This window comes from Acanthochromis polyacanthus, chromosome 21 (genome assembly GCF_021347895.1).
Source record: "Acanthochromis polyacanthus isolate Apoly-LR-REF ecotype Palm Island chromosome 21, KAUST_Apoly_ChrSc, whole genome shotgun sequence".
Lineage (NCBI taxonomy): Eukaryota > Metazoa > Chordata > Actinopteri > Pomacentridae > Acanthochromis > Acanthochromis polyacanthus.
Genome location: NC_067133.1, coordinates 5,470,779 through 5,490,536, shown reverse-complemented (window position 1 = coordinate 5,490,536; position 19,758 = coordinate 5,470,779). Strand labels below are relative to the sequence as shown.

General features: G+C 40.8%; 1 protein-coding gene across 1 annotated transcript; it reads left to right on the top strand.

Annotated features, from left to right (window-relative positions):
* The first annotated feature begins 785 nt into the window (after positions 1-785).
* On the top strand, positions 786-19,078 carry top3a (DNA topoisomerase III alpha). The gene is made up of 19 exons (XM_022219923.2): positions 786-1,329; positions 2,238-2,297; positions 2,415-2,488; positions 2,574-2,649; positions 2,821-2,929; positions 3,900-4,043; positions 4,239-4,409; positions 4,507-4,607; positions 6,006-6,080; positions 6,275-6,357; positions 6,987-7,197; positions 7,578-7,763; positions 8,003-8,132; positions 9,001-9,114; positions 9,371-9,536; positions 9,645-9,791; positions 10,493-10,615; positions 15,953-16,668; positions 17,601-19,078. The coding sequence occupies exons 1-19, from the start codon at positions 1,099-1,101 to the stop codon at positions 17,762-17,764; spliced, it is 3,081 nt and encodes a 1,026-aa protein (XP_022075615.2). The 5' UTR covers positions 786-1,098; the 3' UTR covers positions 17,765-19,078.
* The last annotated feature ends 680 nt before the right edge of the window (positions 19,079-19,758 follow it).

The window sequence follows — 19,758 nt, the reverse complement described above, 5'->3', positions numbered from 1 at the left end:
AATGCCACTGTTTAGGGAACATGCCATGGTTAATGCCAGTACTTTTACCGCTGTTTGGGCGAGATGCCACGGTTTATTCCGCTGTCTGAGGGAGATGCCACGGTTCATGCCACGGTGCATTGGGATCTTAAAGTATTTTTTTTTACCAGCACTCCAGCAACTCTGTTATGAATGGCAATCAGCGTTTAGCCCCCTCCCTCGTCTCCATGCTGTTCTGAAGAATTCTCATCAGAGCCTCCCACAGAAATAAAGTTGTGCAATTAAAAGCAGATGAAATTTAAACAGATTAAATTGACAGTAAATATTAGTTACTATCAAAATTTAAATACAATACAGAATACAAAAAAGTAGATTATTAGTAAATACAGTAATAAAAGAAATTACGGGCAAAACCGTAATTTTTTACTTGCCGACCCCTGCCCTAAACAGTGACATTAACCGTGGCACCTCTGCTGGCATCTCCAGAGGCCACTGGAAATGCCGCTGCAGCAGTGGCATCTCGCCCAAACAGTGGCATTAACTGTGGCACCGCGGCGGTGCCACAAAAAGTGTCACTGCTCGCTGCCAGTGCCCCAAATCGGTCTTGCCCCTACTGTCTGATTTTGGGTATATTTTCTCATTAACAGACATCTAATCTTACATTATCACTTAGTTGTGCTATTATTATGATTAAAATGCATTAACAGTAACACAACTTATAAGCAATTGTAGATTTGAATGCACATGTTAGATTATTTTTATAAACATGTTTTACCAATAAGAGTTCACGACAGTTTTACGACCGTGTTTACGGCAGTCTTTGACAGGCAGGCGCGGGTTTTTGTAAACAGCTAACTGTACAACTGTCGATGTCACGTCCTAGAACATTTTTAATTCGCAATTTTTAAGGAGTTTTTATTACTCTTCTCTTTCGTCATTATCTTCTTTGTGAGAAGTGAAATTATTCAACAGGTGACTACTTCTTTTTTCATCTTTTAGTAGAAGTTTTGAGGAGCGGTTACCATGACTTCAGCTAGTCCGGTCAGCTAACATGTTACCCTCAGCAGCAGTGAAGCTATTAGTTGGAGGACCGGTTGCTTCGTGTGAGGTCGGCCAGGCATGCTAGTACTGCATCTGCTCGGGAGATCTTTGCTTCGATCGGGATTACAGCGGCCAGGGGTCCAGCGGAGGTGTTTCTGTGCGGCGCAGAGCGGCAGGTGTCCGGACACACCGCAGGAGACAGAGATGATCAGGAGCCGGGGTCAGATCAAGAAGGTCCTCTGTGTGGCGGAGAAGAACGATGCAGCTAAAGGCATCTCCGAGATCATGTCCGGCGGCAGAGCAAGGAGGGTCAGTCCTGTCTCCTCACCACCAAACCCTTAAACTAGTAATAGTCTGTAATAGAGCTTATATGATACGTGGTGAACAGAAAACAAGCCTTTTATGAGGCAAATTTGTCTCAACTTTCATCAAATGCAAGGATTTCAGGTCTCTATTTTTGTGTCACGTCTTTTGTGTTTGTGGTCTGTTCCACCTAAGATACCTTTATAACTGTTTAATTATAGTTAATGTGTCATACAGCATCCAGTTAGAAACCAATTTCATAAACAAAAGGGTAAAACAAATCAAGTCAACTTAAATAGAAAGTACTACATTTTTAAGTGGCTGTCCATAAAGACACTTATGCCAATGTTTATGTGGCCCAAAACCTCAAATTTGGGGCTTTACATTTTCTTCAAAGGTCTGTCGACAAAAAGCATCTTGTAGGCACGTCAATTTGGAATAATCAGATGTCAGTAAATGAGTCGGTAACTGTTTAGATTAACAGTTCATGGATTCAGGAACATTGCCTAAAAAGACCTCATGCAAAAACAGTGAAATAGCTACAATTGTATAACAGTTCAGTGAGACCTGACAGACAGCTTTGCACCATGTATTGCATTTACATAATGTATCCAGACTATCATGTTATCCTGAGACCTCCACCCAAAACAAATCCACCCAGGTCAACGCCTTAAAGTTACCTTACCGTGGACCTAACACTTGTTGGACACAGTCTCAACAAAACATTGCCTTCCTGTTACGTTGTCTAACCAGATCATACAGTCCATGAAAGAACGTTACTTTGCATATTCAGTTATTTCTTCCATAAACTGGCACTACTTACTTTCTATCGAGATTTAAAGACTCTCCTATGTCTGCTACAAATGACAAATCTGGCGTTGTTCAGTTATTGATCTCCTTCTCTTGTCTTCTAGAGGGAAGGAATGTCAAAGTTTAATAAAATCTATGAATATGAATATCATCTCTTCGGTCAGGTAAGCAAAGACGGTGCAATAATTAAATCTGCAGATATGTGCTTGATTGTTTGTCCTTCTGTGTTTTTATGCTGTCTCTCACTTTGCTGATTTCATTGTGTTCCCTTGGTGCAACAGAATGTGACGGTTACCATGACATCAGTATCAGGTCATTTACTGGGCCTGGAGTTCAAAGCACCGTTCCAGAAATGGTGAGTTTAAAAACATTATGCAGCCTCATACAGTATCGTATATAACAGCCAGCACTGACTGTGTTTGTGCCTTTTCTCTCCAAAGGCACAGCTGCAATCCTGTGCTGCTGTTTGATGCAGAAGTAGAGAAGTATTGTCCCGACAACATGACGCAAATCAAGGTGTGTTAATTTTACTGTCCTACCAGGAATTATACAATTATTATTTAGTGTTTAAGCTAACATGTGGGACATTTCACTCATAGTGTACCTTTTGTGTGGATGACTCTTTTAATGCAGCTAACTTCTGTCTTTCCTTTACTCCCTTATTCTTTCCTCTCTTTTGCTCTGTAGCGAACGCTAGAGAAGGAGGTGAGGCAGTGCCAGGCCTTGGTCGTGTGGACAGATTGTGACAGGGAGGGAGAAAACATCGGGTTTGAAATCATAGATGTTTGCAAAGCAGGTATAATGTAAATTTTTGTGTATTCCTGTTGTGCCTGCAATCCTACAATTTCATTTAGCAGACTATTTTATCCAAAGTGACATACATCTGAGAGTAGATACTGTGTGAGTGCAAGTGAATGTGCATCTGAATACATTTGGAATAGTGAGGAATGTGAATTGTTTGGCATTTTGGGGAAATTGTCTATTGAACAGAGTTTGGTCATGTTTTACAGAGAACATGCCCCGACATGTTCAGACCTTCGCTTCCCATCTTACCCTTATTATCTTGTGATGAAGTTCATGCATATTAAGCTTTTATGCATTGCTATGATTCCAATATATTTTAGAAGTGACAGCACCTTAAGTATACACCATTATGTGTTGAGCACTCCACATTTCATCAGCTTAAAAGCATGAAATTTACCTTCACATCAAAGCTACAGATTGTACTTTGTGATCTCTCACCATCCCTCCAGACATCCTTACACAGCTTCTTTTTTTTTACTTCATGCACACATTCAATACAATCAGAGCATCAGTGACTACACACACAAACTACTCATCAATTCAAATAGCATTTGCTAAGGTTACATCATCATTTACTTTCAGCACATCGTACCCAAAGAATATGACGCTACAGTAGGATTATTCAGATTTTCACGTTGATGGCTATTCTTTACAATAGAAAGTAAATAAAATTCTTACTGGCTTGAAATGTTCAAGGACATCTAGTTAAAGGGGCTAGAGGAATAACAGAGCTTTTATTTTACACCTCCAAGGTTAAAAAATGTATAAAACAAAATGAAAATTGCAAGTAGCTCTCAGCAAGTAAGTGAATAAGCGTAAAATGTCAAGCTAACATAAAACCATTAGCATTCATAATACTGGTGAAGTAATGTTGGTCTAAATCGTTATGCAGACTTTCCTTGTGAGGATTTGTCCACAAAGGGCTCATAATAATAATAATAATGTTTGTTTTTTCTTTTTAGTGAAGCCAAATTTACAAGTCTTTCGGGCCAAGTTCTCAGAGATCACACCCAACTCAATTCGGAGAGCTTGTGAAACCCTAATGGAGCCAGATGCTAATATTAGCGACGCTGTTGATGTCCGCCAGGAGCTGGACCTGCGGATAGGTAAAGCTGCACTCACTGTACTGCACAAAGATTTTGAAGTGATTGTTTCAGTATTGAATGGCTCAATGATATATGGTTCATCAAAATCACATTTTTGAGTCTGAATGTTGACTTTGCTAATTGCTATTTTACCCACAATACAACACTAGTGGCACTGGAAAACCCTGTAATCCTTTTTCCTGTGCTCACCTACAGGTGCATCCTTTACCCGATTCCAGACGCTTCGCCTGCAAAAGATCTTTCCGGAATCCCTGGCCAATCAGTTAATCTCGTACGGCAGCTGTCAGTTTCCCACTTTGGGCTTCGTAGTGGAACGTTTCAAAGCCATCCAGGCCTTCATACCTGAGACCTTCTACAAGATCAAAGGTGCATATTCATCCACACAGACCCCAAATCTAACAAGGATGCAAGAATTTCAGGTTTAAATGGATGGTCACCTCTTTCCTGCTTGTTTTCGTGCCAGTGCTGCATGAGGTGGAGGAGGACACTGTGGAGTTCAGCTGGAAAAGAAACCGTCTCTTCAGTCACACGGCTTGTCTGGTGCTCTATCAGATCTGCATGGAGGTATGTGCCTGTTTACATGTTTTTGAGCACATTAGTATGTGTCATTATTCATCTGTGCATGAGTGTGTTCTTAAATGTGGCAAATGAGGTCAAAACAATTTGGCTAAAGTTATTTAAAATCTTCTAACCAAATTTATACACAATAATTTAAAAAAACTGAATGTAAAATAACACTTTACCTCGTCTGTATCATCAGTGATTATCATAAAGGCTGATAATAACACAGCCATGATACCTAGCACCCATGCACCCTGCATGTATTTACAATGCTCATTCTTTATTGTCTAATATTGTTTTTGTTGATCCAGCCTCAACATCTTTTCTTTTTTTAAATCTTGTGTGGTTTTACTGACTGAATGCAGGAAAGAAGTGTCATCTGAATCACAAAAAACCCACTCTGCTAGCAAAGCTGATGCTGACAAGCCTTGTAATTATCACTTAGCTGTTGTCACTGCTTCCAGTAGAGCGAGATTTGAGTATCAGAAGGAAAACTCATAATTAGTGAGAAAACACCACACCAAGGCTGCACACAGAAATGAAAATACTTACATTGAATGACGTGTCTGTATAGACCCTTTGAACTCTACTGAACTTTTTGGTTTTAGAGGTCATTGCTTATTTTTTTTGTCTTTCACTGACAGAAAATATATATTACTTAAGCTTTTAATGTGCTCTGTGACGTTATAAATGTTCTTTTCACATTCAGTATCCTTGTCCTTGAAGCCTAACAAACATATTAAAACAATTCCCATCCTCATAAAGCATTTGAGCTTCATCAGTACTTTTGCTGGCACAGATCTGCCTCTCTGTTACCAGTAGCCAGCAAGGTATCAAAGTTACATATTTACCTTCCTGCCTTAAAATGTCTTAGATTATACCCTCCAATATTGTCTCTTTGGACATGCGTACCACGTCACAGCAGCCCACCTATGACTCAACTCAAACACTGTAAAACTACCCAATGGAACAATGGAAGGTTATAATACTGGAGTGGTTCTGCCGTGCATGTTAGAACAAGAAACCGATTCTGAAGAAGAGCAGTGACACTGGAAGCTTTGATTTTTTCTAGTGAACACATTTAATCATGGTTCTTTCATGTCAAAAATTGGTTTGAAGTTTGGGGTGTTCAGTGGCTTTGCGGTTAAGAGCCATACTGTAAAAGAACAACAACCCCACAGTACCTTTCATTTACATGTCTAACTGCTCACTCTCTCAAGTGTCGCCTTTGGTCTAACACCAGCGCAGCAGTTGTAGAATATATTCACACTGAAACGCATTTAGCAAATGTAGGTATTTACTGTGTGTGTGTGTGTGCGTGTGAAAGTATTTTTGACCTGCACAAATGAAATGGATTAAAAGCCAGATGTACAAAGAGGACACAGTTTCATTCATTTCCAGGATCCCATAGCAACCGTCACCTCAGTAACCAGCAAACCCAAGAGCAAATGGAGACCGCTGCCTTTGGACACTGTGGTAAGAATATGAGGTTAAACGACTACACACACACACACACACACACACACACACACACACACACACACACACACACACACACACACACACACACACACATAATACACACTGTGTAATATCTGCACATATGTTTATGATCTAAAGTGTTTGAAGCACAAATGTGTCCTTCTTCAAACACTTTATCTGACCTACAGGAACTGGAGAAACTGGCGTCTCGGAAACTAAAAATCAGTGCCAAAGAGACCATGAAGATTGCAGAAAAACTCTATACCCAAGGGTGAGTGTGAGCATTTTTGAACAGGAGCTACTGAGGTGGTGTACATACAGTCCTGTTTGTCTCTGTCCACTATCACAGTGGAATTGAAATGAAGGAATCAAAATGTAGACTTTCAGCTTTAATTCAAGGGGTTTAACAGCAATATTGCATAGAAATTACAGCTATTCTTACACAGCTTTGCATAATTACTCCAGAAGTAATTTGGAAATTGAATAACAAGAAGTTTTATAGCCAAATGTGGTTATGTTTCCCTGTCATTTGTGGAAAATTAAGGAGATAAAACATCTGGAGCTGATTGTACGTGTTGAATTTGTGTTTGGTAGCATTAAGGAATTGCAGCCATACTTCTTTACGGTCAAAAAATATGGCTGTAATTCCTGCACAGTTAATACAGTATTTTTGTTTAATCCCTTGAAATAAAGGTGAAATCAGCACTTCAATCTCATCCTGATTGCTTCATTTTGAATCTATTGTGGTGGGGTACAGCGACAGTTAAAACATGAGAAATCCACCTGGCAGCTCAGACATTTGATGGCTGACTTAACTGGTGATGTCATATTCTGCGAGCATCCCCTTTTTCTCTGCGTGTTTGCATGAAGATGATTGTATTTTTTTCTTTCTTTGCTCAGGTTTATCAGCTATCCCCGCACAGAGACCAACATCTTTCCTGCAAACCTGTCTCTCGGCCCCCTGGTGGAGCAGCAGACACAAAGTCCAGCATGGGGGACGTTCGCCCAGCGGGTGCTCGACCAGCCGGGGGGTCCCAACCCACGGCAGGGCAAGAACTCCGACCAAGCCCACCCCCCCATACACCCCACCAAGTACACCGGCACGCTACAGGTTGGTCTGCAAGAAGTGGAGCTGAGATGGAGCACATGAAGCGCTTATGAATCTCCTTATAATCCGAATTTTTAATGTCTTGTGATATCAATCAGTCAGTGAAAATCACATTTCTGGCCATTATTCATCACCATAAATTAGGAAGAGAAGGAGAGATTGTAAACTGCAACTTTACTGGTTTTGGAAAGTTTACAAAAACACTTTCCCTAGCAGTGCAAAAAATACTTGCACTCGTACAAGCTCATTTTGAAAAACCTTAATCAGGGCAGGAAAGAGATCTTTTGCCCATCTTTCTTTTATCGATAAGTATGTTATAAACTCTGTGTGCACACAGTCCTGAATACACAGAGTAATAATTGTCTTTTTTCATTTTTTTTCAGGGCAATGAAGGACGCGTGTACGAGTTCATTGTCCGGCACTTCTTAGCATGCGTATCCCAGGATGCTTTGGGACAGGAGACTGTGGTGGACATAGACATCGCCCAGGAGAAGTTCTCCACCTCTGGACTCATGATCATTGCAAGGAACTACCTGGATGTTTACCCGTATGACAAGTGGAACACCAAGGTAGAAACTACTAACAGCCTATGAACTCTTTGAAATAAAAGAATAAATTATAATATATAAATGTTTTCTTTCAAACCCACTTTATACAATTTAGTCTTCCGTAGAGAGATTAAATAATTGCCTCAGCCTCAGCTAAAAGCTTCAAAAACTGTCATGTCTTAATTAGCATTCATTAATACAAGCTGCCTCGTGCCTCTTCCTGCTTGTATGTGATGTATTTTAGTTTCCCTGTTTTCCAGTTGATCCCAGTGTATGAACAAGATTCCCAGTTCCAGCCGTCCGCTATTGAGATGGTGGACGGACAGACGAGTCCTCCTCAGCTGCTCACTGAAGCCGACCTCATATCGCTGATGGAGAAGCATGGCATTGGTGTGTGCAGAAATTGTGTTTCTAATGTGTGTGTGTGAATTTGCCAGCTTGCAAATCCACTAATATTTAGCTTACAAACATGTTTGAAATAAGAAAATCTTGACGAATCTGAGAAATAGAAGTTATGCATGTGCAGAACATGGAATCCAGTCAGAGATCGGACTCTCTTAATCTTTGACAGATTCACATAACATGCAGCGTTAAGAGACTTTACAGTACACCCCCTGTCAAAAGTTTTAGGACACTGTCTCATTCAAATAAAGCAGAACCTGTCCTACAACTTTTGACAGGGGGTGTATTTCATCATATGGATGTGATCAGGGCAGGACTCTGATCGTACGTGTAAAGTTTCAGGCAGATTGGAGCAGGTTCAGGGCATTTACACAGCATTTGAAATTTCATGGCGAAGGATCAAAATTCCAGAGGCCGTCACGGACACGCCCTTTGACTTTGGAAAAAGATTTTAATAACTTTGGATCATTAAGGCCTCCTGTATGTACTGGCCCAATTTGAGGTGAATTGGAGTTTCCCCCTAGGAGGAGTTCGCTCTAGAAAAAAATGAAAAATGGGCAAAATCTGACATTCAATGCAAAATAGCTCACTTCCTGTTGGGTTTGGAATGTGGCTGTCACTGACTTTTTTGTTCAGCCTGATGTGCTGCATATGTGTACCAAATTTGGTAGATGCACCCCCTGTCAAAAGTTGTAGGACAGGTTCTACTTTATTTGAATGAGAAAGTGTCCTAAAACTTTGGACAGGGGGTGTACTTCTCTCACAGTTTTGTTTAGTTGACTTAGACCTTGTTTGTTTGGAATTCACTGTTTTGTGTGTAATGTGAATTATATTGTGTTAACTGCGTGTGTTACAGGCACAGATGCAACCCATGCGGAGCACATTGAGACTATAAAGAGCCGCATGTATGTGGGCTTGACAGCTGACCAGAGGTTCCTCCCTGGAGAACTTGGCATGGGACTGGTGGAGGGTATGTGTACACACCAACTTTACTGTAGACTTTAAAGATGCTCTATACGACCCTCATATTCACTACATGTCACTAGAGTATCAGCCTGTCAGGACACCGTTACTCAGCTTTATCTCTACATAACAGTTGTCTGCTGCTGTTTTAATGCGATATTTTTGTTCAATATCTAATATCGAACCGTAAACACATAGAGATGTTTATAAGCTTCCTTCCCTGTCACTCAGTTACGCTAACTATCACATGTGCATCTGTTTAGGTTACAATTCCATGGGCTATGAGATGTCAAAACCAAACCTTCGTGCTGAATTGGAGGCCGACCTTAAGCTGGTGTCAGAGGGCAGGAAAGACAAACGGAACGTGCTGCAGCACCACATCCAGAAGTACAAGACCGTCTTCATTGAGTCTGTCAGGAAGGCAAAGAAGTTAGTCACAGAAGCTCACTCTGTACCCAAATCAACAAAATCATGTCATATTTTACCTTATCTGGAATCACTGCTTGCTTCTGCTAAGAAGTCATTTTGTTGCCCCAGGTTGGATGAAGCTCTGTCACCGTATTTGGGTGCAGCTCAGGAGATCGCTGAGGAGCAGGAACACGACATTGAGCTCCCGCTGCCGGTGAGAAAGTGCCCCAGCTGTGGTCGGGACATGGTGCTGAAAAGGAAGAGGGAAGGGAACAGGTGAGATGGGACAAAAAACCCTATGATCGGGGAAAAAACAAATGGAGCGTTCTTAAACAAGTTCAGCTGTTTGTCTTCTTGCTCTTTAAATCCTAATTCTGCCTTTCTTATATTCTTCTAGTCTCCCTTAAAATGTGGCACATTTTTTTGTCCACACATAACATCTGGACGAAATGGAAAATAAATTATAAGTCATCTATTACAATCAACGCTTTGTTTTTGTTAAAAGTGTGCGTTTATTGTAATAGTAGTAATGTCGTTCCTCATTGGTGCTGCAGCATAATTCATAATGTATTATTCCTGTAAAGCCAATTATGTTGATAGACTTGTAAGGTTTCACTTTCCTACAATGCAGTTCATACATTAAAAAATAATTAGGTACCAACACCAATAAGGAGTAGCTTTCACAACAGCGAAAGAGCACATAACATGCAAAATGAAGGTGAGTAAGCATTCACTTTGGTGGATTAAGCTTGAAGTTGTTGCAAGTTGACTGTCATAGTATTCTACCAAAATGATCTGAATTTAGATTTTGTCTTCAAGCCAGAAGCAAACAGAAGCATTCTTTGGAAATCTGTTGTGAATCTGCACAAACCGTATTAAACACCTTGTTTTGTTCTATTCGTTTCCTCTCGTAACTCTGTCTGCATTTTCTCTGCTGACATTCAACTGTTTTTCCTGCTCTGTGTCTCCCCCTGCAGTAAATACTTGTCATGTGTGGGCTATCCAGCCTGTAAGACGGCAGTGTGGTTTCCTGACATGGTGCTGGAGGTCAGCAGAGATGACAGCGTTTGTCCCACCTGTCTGCCGCATCCCATACACATGTGAGTGTTGGTTTTACACTGGACCACGTTTCATTGGTGAAAACACAGAGCTGTGCATGTTACATTCCAACACTGAGAAACATCTGAGTATGTCTGAAATAAATACATTTTAGGATGCTGATTAATTTGATGGGTCAAACCGTGATGACCAAGACAGTGTACGTGCACAAAAAAAATCCTAATTTTCATATTATTTAGTGTTCACATACACTACCGTTCAAAAGTTTGGGGTCACCCAGACAATTTCATGTTTTCCATGAGAACTCAGACTTTTATTCATGTGCTAGCATAATTACACAAGGGTTTTCTTTTTTGTAATTAACTTTTTATTGCTTTTTAGAACATAACAAACCATAGAACAGTAGAACAAACACACTAAGACAATAAAATAAACTGAATGAATAATAATAGTGATAATAATCATAATTTTAAAAAAACAAAAACAAAAAAAACAAAAGGACAGAAATGATAATAACAATAATAATATACAAAATACATGTACCTCATGTCCAGGGTCTAGATTTTCCAAATCATCTTCTCTCACAGTCCCCATCCCATTTTATTTTACTTTACACAAGGGTTTTCTAATCATCAATTAACCTTTCAACACCATTAGCTAACACAATGTAGCATTAGACCACAGGAGTGATGGTTGCTGGAAATGTTCCTCTGTACACCTATGGAGATATTCCATTAAAAATCAGATGTTTCCAGCTAGAACAGTCATTTACCACATTAACAATGTCTAGACTGTATTTATGATTCATTTAATGTCATCTTCATTGGGGAAAAAAATTGGTTTTGAGTGACCCCAAACTTTTGAACGGTAGTGTGTCTTTTGAATGAAATTAACTCTGAAACATTCTCATTCAGCTCTACAAGGCTGCTAGTTTGTAATTTAGAAAAATATTTGAAATGCTTGCTATCACAACCAGACGCTATTTTCTGCTTCGAATCCATACACTGGAAGTCAGAATAAAAAGTTTCTCATCAGAGTGAGTGGTGAAACGTGATTATCTATACAAAGGGGCTAATTATGCACACTTTAGAAATGTCTTTCCTCAAATGTATTTGTAGTGTTGCGCTTAATTTTGGCAAGTTGCAAACATTTTTGGACCCAGGCCCCTCATTATTTCACACGTCAGACTGTGGGCTTTGTACGCTATTTGACTGACTCACAAATGGCTCAGCTGAAGGATAATGACACATTAAAGACCTCAGAACTGCTCGTGGGGCTGTAGACTCTTCACACATATGGACTTCATTGTGCTTTGCTGCATTCGGGCTCTGTCTGTTGACATGCAGTGATATAGAGGGTGCCCAGCAGCATTGTACAGCTGTTCAAATTTATGCAAATGTCCTCTGATGCAATGCAAGGGACAAACAGGTAAGAGCCAGTTGCTCTTTTTTTTATTCACACAGAAAGAGAAGCAAAGACCTGTTTGCTTCTCCACTCAACCAAAGCAGTGAGGATTACTGTTAGTGCACACACAGAACTACAATCCCTTCAAATGGAATTAGAACTTTTTCAACACTACAAGCTAAAAGTAAGACAGACAATAAAATTATTCTGAACTTGTTGAAGTTTTCTAACAGGAAATTAGGAAACTGCTTTCATCTGTAGTATGACTCTTCAGTAGAGTCCTGACTTCTCCAAATTAACGCTCAGAGTCATCTCTCAAGTTAAAGTTTTACCTGTGAGAAGGAATCACCTGAACAGAACACAGTCTGGACAAGTGTCTGACAAAGGCGAGAAACAGCGTAGCTTTCATACAGGCACATAAATATAAGTCACACAACTGGTATGTGTTATGTTTGGTTCACTGCAGGCACGGTGGTTAGACCTTGGTTCCTCAGCACTTCATGGAAAATTACTGAGCACACATATATCCACACATCACACAGATATAAATGAATAACAACATTCAATTATCAATTATCAAATAGAGGGCTTCACAGTGGGGTAGTGGTTAGCACTTTCGCCTTGCAGCAAGAAGATCCCGGTTCAAATCCCGAGGTGGGCCTGGGATCTTTCTGCATGGAGTTTGCATGTTCTCCCTGTACATGCGTGGGTTTTCTCCAGGCACTCCGGCTTCCTCCCACAGTCCAAAAATATGCTGAGGTTAATTGACTACTCTAAATTGCCCGTGAGTGTGATTGTTTGTCTCTATATGTAGCCCTGTGACAGACTGGCGACCTGTCCAGGGTGTCCCCTGCCTTCGCCCGAGTCAGCTGGGATAGACTCCAGCCCCCCCCGCGACCCTAGTGAGGATAAAGCGGTGTATAGAGAATGGATGGATGGATGGAATTATCAAATAGAAAAACTTTCAAAACAAGGACAGTTGTTGACAGGTGTCAGTGACTATCATAGAGTTTGCCTTGCACCACTGAAGCATCACATTTCCATGTTTGTCCTGATTTCTCGAAACTTACATTGTGCCTTCGCCGCATCTAGTTTCTCGTAAAAATCTTCAGTCTCATCATCGTTAGACTTGGGACGCCAGAGAATGACATATATTGACAACATCAAGGACGAGACAAACACATCGAAGACCAACACTGTACTAATTTATTAATCCAATTCTACCTCGTTCTAGTTGTCATATTAACCTGTTGAACAAATAATAATTTAGAATGCATGCTCTTTGTGTTTGGATTGAACTTTACTACACCGCTGACTGAGATTCAGTGTGTACTATGTTATAAGTGCCTGTTAAAGATTCCTTCATCCACGTCATTTTCCTCTCAGCACAGTTCAGACCTTTAGTAACCGGGCACACGTCAGCTATGAAAAACATCTTCTTTTCAATGGTCCCTTCAATGCCAAGTGCCTTCAGTGCCTGATTTTGCAGTCTCAGCTGTGCAAACACCAACAGACACTGAACAAACTGAAGCTCTCAGTGGCCTCAGCAATGCAAAAAAAAAAAAATTGTCAGAAATTCTTGTTTACACCAGTGGGCGTTAACCCCTTGAGCACGTGCCTCAGCTCAGTCCAAATATAGGGCGCACTCGCAAGCAGCGAGCCAAAGTGCTCCACACCAGCATCTGTTGCCGTGGCAACCAATCTGGTACAGAGCTCAAAGTTGAGCTACAGCATTTCTTCTAAAACAATATCAGTGTTTTTTTAATCACATTTTCCCCAGCAGCTTTTCAGTTTGTTGGATAACTTCAAATGCTGTTAGCAGAATATGTGTGCAGGAGTGAACTAATGCTTTCTGCTGCAGCCTTGCTGGTCGCCACGGCAACTTGCTGTATTATACCAACTTTTGTCTTACACACACGTACATTTTGAAAACTCAACTTTCTGAAGGACTGTTTGTCTCCATCATCAGCCTTTTGCACGGTCCTGTGTTTAATGTTTGTGTTTTAACAATGCCTTCATGTATCTTAGTCAGAACTTATCACTTCTACAGTATTTCTGCTCATTTAAGCTGAACATAATTCAGCTTAAATGAAATGACATGGCACTCCCTGAAGTCTTTAAATTACATTTCATAATGTAATATCAGTTTGTGTAGTATATCTTTGGTAAGACTGATGGTAAGTGTGGCTTTAAATAGAATGGCGTTATCTATTCAATTCAATTTCTATAGCGCAGATTCACAACATGCCATCTCCAAGCTCTTAGCATGGTAAGGTACAGACCATACGAATTATAAACAGAGAACAGGAAACCCAACAATCCAAAGCTGCCTTTGGGTTCCCTATGAGCAAGAAGGAACAAAGAAAACTTTGGGAGAGGGAGGGGGGAAAAACCTCGGACAGAACCAGGCTCAGGGAAGGCGGTCGTCTGCCTCAACCAGTTGGGTCAGAGTGGAGATGAGGAGGGTGGAGATAGCAGGATAGTAGCTGGTGAGGCCAGCAGCTGTAGTTCATGTGTAGCTCCAGATCCAGAGACATCCACAGGACCTTTGGATAAACACAGAGTTAGTGACATGTAATGGTGATATATACTACTACTGTTCTGTTTTTTAATAATTGCCCTTGTTTTCTGACTTCTGTTTTTGATCTCTTTACTGTTCTGACTTTTTTTTTTAATGATTTCATAAATGTTTTCTTTTGTTTTTCTTTCTTTTAATAATCATCATCCTCTGTTCTTAATGTCCTTGTAAAGCACTTTGAATCGCCTCGTTGTTGAAATGTGCTATATAAATAAATTTGCCTTGCCTTGCCTTGCCTATAGCAGTATAGAGAGAGGAGAGGAGAGGAGCCCAGTGCATCATGGGAATCATCTGGCAGTCTAAACATATAGCAGCATAACTAAGGGACAGCTCAGGTGATTCCAATGAGCTCTAACTATGACCTTTATCAAATAGGAAACTTTATTCTGAAAAGTAGAGAGCGTGTCTGCCTCCTGAACCCAAACTGGGAGCTGATAGCTGAAGACTCTGCCTCCCATTCTGCTTCTGGAATCTCTGGGAGCCACAAATAAACCTGATGATAATGTACAGTAAGGTCTTTAAGATGAGATGGAGCTGGTCATTAAGAGTTTTATATGTTAGAAGCAAGATTTGAAATTTTATCCTGGATTTTGCAGGAGACCACTCAAGAGAAGCTAATATGGGATAAATATGATCTCTGTTACTGGTTCCTGTCAGAACTCTGGCTGCAGCATTTTGTATCAGCTGGAGGTTTTTAAGAGAATTATTGGGACGTCCTGATAATAGAGAACTACAGTAGTCCAGTCTAGAAGTTATAAATGCATGGACTAGTTTCTCAGCAGATGTTCCTGATTTTTACAATGTTGCGCAAATGAAAGAAAGCTGTCCTACAAATAGAACTGGAGGCTAAGGCAATTCCATTATTTATCTGTTTAGATAGTGTGTTTCTGAGGTGTTTAGGACCAAGTACAATAACTTTAGTTTTGTCCGAATTTAAATGAAGAAAATTACAGGTCATCCGGGCCTTCGTGTCCGTCAGACATGCCTGGAGTTTGACTAACTGATCGGTTTCATTTGGTTTCATAGACAAATAAAGCTGGTTGTCATCTGCATAACAATGAAAATGTATGCAGTGCTTCCTAATAATATTGAAAATATAAACAATATTAAAGAAAATAATATTGGTCCTGACAAAGAACCTTGTGGAACTCCATAACTAACTCTGGTGTGAGCAGAACAGTCATCATTAACATGAACAAACTGAAATCTGTCTGATAAATAGGATTTAAACTTCCTTTTCTCCCAATAACATAACTTACTTTGCCTAAATATTTAGAGTATCTTTTTGTCTGTGATGGATTTCAGTCCAGCATAGCACTGTTCATATGCTTTTTCAGTAGTTGGTTGAGTTCTGTCAGATTAGGAGGCTGACTCTTGTGTGTTTCGCCTTCTTCAGGTTGAAATTTAAGTTCCGCAGAGGCACCCTCCCACCCATGATGCCACTGGAATTTGTTGGCTGCATCGGTGGATGCGATGAGACGCTCAGAGAGGTGCTCGACCTGAAATACCACAGAGCAGGTGGAGGAGGTGGTGGTGGAGCAGTGGGTAGAGGTGGAGGAGGGGAAGGAAGAGGAGGTGACCCTCGTCCACCCCCTCCGAGGCCCCCAAGACAAGAACCACCCAGAGCCCCAAGTTCCAATCCTCACCCGGTCCAGTCCTGGACCCCACAGCTGAGACCTCCAACAGGCGGCATGAGTGCAGACCCCAGCAGTGATGTGATTGTGTGTAACTGTGGTCAGGAAGCTCTCCTCCTGACGGTGCGCAAAGACGGCCCCAACCAGGGTCGACAGTTCTACAAGTGCAACGCTGGAAGCTGCAACTTTTTTCTGTGGGCGGATCAACCGGAGCAGCAGGGGGCACCACAGAGCCGAGGACCTCCCTCCCAGCCTCCCAGGCCATCTCTGGGGTTCAGAAACACTACTGTTGGAGGCAGAGGGCAGGAAGTGGGTGCACTCGCAGGACAGGTGATGTGCAACTGCAATGACATAGCTGTGACACGTACGGTGCAGAAGGACGGTCCAAACAAGGGACGAGTGTTCCACACATGTGGGAAACCAAGAGAGCAGCAGTGTGGCTTCTTCCAGTGGGCCGATGAGAACGTACCTCCACCAGGTGAGCCTCACACACACAAACATATTTCATCTGTCTACTTTTATGAGGAGCTTCGTTGATGAAATGTATTCTCCTGCCCCCAAACCTAGCCTTTGCAGTCACAACCACAGTGGTAAGAAAAAACACGCGAACCTGTTCATTCAGACATGAAGCTGTCAGATTCATGGAAAGAGTGCACATCTTTAACAGGCTTAAGACACGTGAAGTTTTGTTTTCGTTTATCACCCATCTGTTCATGCAGCGTCTCTAAAACGTTTTCCCTTTTTTTGCTTTTCCACATTCAATCATAGCCAATTTAATTTTGCTTTTTGACAAGAATTTACAAAAATGAAGATTCATTCAGTCATTTATGTAGAAGTGAAAACAGATTTGTGCAAATTAATGTCATTTAGTAGCTGATTGCACAAGTATTCACCCCCTTCAAGACAGTACTGAGCAGATGCACTTTAGGCCACAATTACAGTATTGTTTCTGATTGTATTAAAAATAGCCAATACAAAATTCAACTTACTGTTACTACTTTATGGCCTTGATTTTGACCATTTCAAATAACTATTTACCTCACAAATGTATCTCACATTAACAGCGCCTTATGAACAGAAATCTGCAGTTCATATCATTTTATTTTTTCTTAGCGTCTGATTGTAAAATGTGGCCTGGTGAAACACATAATGTTGATCAGAAAAAGCAGACAAGATGTACATGCAGATAAAACATCAAAGAGAGAGAGAGAGAGCTCACTCTCACCTACACCTTATTAACGGTTATAAAAAAAAAAAGAAGAAGAAGCTGTCACGACTCACAAACACTGAGACCTTGTGGCATTGGCTCACCAAGCGAACACGGCGCCTTCAGCCCTGGAATCTTTGGAGCTTTTACACGCAGCGACTTCTAACCTCCCCGTGTTGTTTGTCCTCTCTTTCTCATGTCAGGGGGTTTCGGTGGCGGATTTAACGGGAATGGAGGAGGAGAGAGGAGGGGGAGGAAGATAATGGGAGATGGCATCGCTAACAAACCGCCCGCTGCTAAGAAACCTCGCACCTGCGGCATCTGCCACATGCAAGGACACACCCGAGTCACCTGTCCACAGCGGTGACCCATGCTCTGAAATTAAATATGCACCGATTGTATGTTCCTCCTCACAGGGAGAGGACGTTTTCTACTCCTGGGATAAAAAAAATGAACCCAGATCCTGTGGCTGTCCTGTGAGCTGACATTTTAACAGCTTTTCATGCAGCTGTAGTGTGCTTGTTCACTATGAAAGGATCATTTTGGTCCCTCCAAACAATGACGTTTTAGTGTAAAATTAACCTTTTCTCCATCTACCTGCACCACCATATCTAATCTGTACAAAAACCGAAGTATTTAAAAGAACACTAGACCTCTAAAGGCACCCGGGGAGAATCCATGCCAGAGTTTAGAAGTTTATGCTGGACTGTTTCACCAAACATATTCCCTACTTCCTCCATTCAAAGTTTCATTTTCCTGCTTAGTACAGCACAAAAAAAAAAAAGACGCGCGTTTCGCTGCTGGAGGAGAAATCACCGAGCAACGAGCAGAGATGCGGCAGCACAGCACACCGAGGTGTCGAACTACTTTTAATGCTTGTAGGTGTTTGTAACCACAGTAACCCGAAAGTGCTCAACAGTTAATTGGAAATTTGCTCGACTGGCCTTGGATCAAATTATTCTCTCGTCAGTTGTGTTTCTGCGTATTCACAGTCCTGACAGCCCGACTGAGATCATCTGGAGGAGGAGGAGGATTCTGTGCTGTAATTTGCACACAGCTTATAAGTAATTAATAGTGTAATAAATAGTTTCTATGACATATTGGCTTCTGTCTTTGGTCATTTTTACCACCGGTCAGTGACTTAAACAGCAGATAGGTGTCTTACAATGTTGTAAAGGTGGAGGTGGGTGGAAGAAACAACAATATACGCTTTTACACTGAAAATATAACGAGTGCAAAAAGAAACTAGTTGGCTGTTCTGTTGGGGGTCTGAAGAATTGTCCAGATTTTTATGTTCATACTGACAAATGCTAATAAAGCGGAATATACTTTAACCTTCTGCGGTTATGTAGAGGTTTTAAATTCTTTCATGCATGAGTCACAGCAGAGTGATGCAGTTTCTAACGTTTTAGTCGTCTCATTCAAGACATAATATTGTATAATTGGATATTTTTCAACTTCTATCATTTTGAGTGAGATTTGCAACTGCCACGCTATAGTGACACCACTGATCAGAGGTTTAAAATGCACTTTAAAGCAAAATATTATCTATGAACAGGGTAAAATTGTAACTTGTATCAACGTGAAACTCATTCAACTGATTACTTGCCTTAGGACGGTTATTCTTTTGTTTGCTGAAATGTTTTTGTCTCAGATAACATTAAATAAAATCAGATTCACATTCCTGTTTCCTTTCACTGAAATCAAAAGCTTTCCCGTCACTACATAAAGCTGAAAATGCAGTCAAAAGCCAGTAGGAAATAGTAAAGTTTACCATGTCTTTTGGAATGAATGATACATGAAAAAGCTTGTATGTAAAAACAGAAAATAGACGTAAATAAAAAGGAAATTTGGGTGTAAGCACAGCTAAAGCAGAGATTACTGGTTTAGAATGGAAGGAAAAAATCTTATTTTGTAAACTTTCATGCATTTTTTTTTTGCAACAAAAATTTAGGGAAAACTTTCACTAATAACCAAATAGAATTAAAGTTAAATATTAGTTTCACATACATACAGTTGTGCTCATAAGTTTACATACTCTGGCAAAAATTTGAGAAATAATTTACTTTTGGGGGGGGGAAATATGTTACAGTTAATGGCCAGTCAAAATTATTTATTGTCATGCATTTGTATTTCCTCTGATCATCCATCCATCCATTCTCTATACACCGCTTTATCCTCACTAGGATTGCAGGGGGTGCTGGAGTCTATCCCAGCTGACTCAGGTGAAGGCAGGGGACACCCTGGACAGGTCACCAGTCTGTCACAGGGCTACATATACAGACAAACAATCACACTCACATTCACACCTACGGGCAATTTAGAGTAACCAATTAACCTCAGCATGTTTTTGGGAGGAAG

Bases quoted from the DNA above. Each gene is read 5' to 3' on its own strand.
- top3a (XM_022219923.2), top strand. From the start codon at position 1,099: ATGCTAGTACTGCATCTGCTCGGGAGATCTTTGCTTCGATCGGGATTA. The intron at 9,115-9,370 runs GTATGTGTACAC...GCATCTGTTTAG, and splicing joins TGGCATGGGACTGGTGGAGG to GTTACAATTCCATGGGCTAT. The intron at 9,537-9,644 runs GTTAGTCACAGA...TTGTTGCCCCAG, and splicing joins TCTGTCAGGAAGGCAAAGAA to GTTGGATGAAGCTCTGTCAC.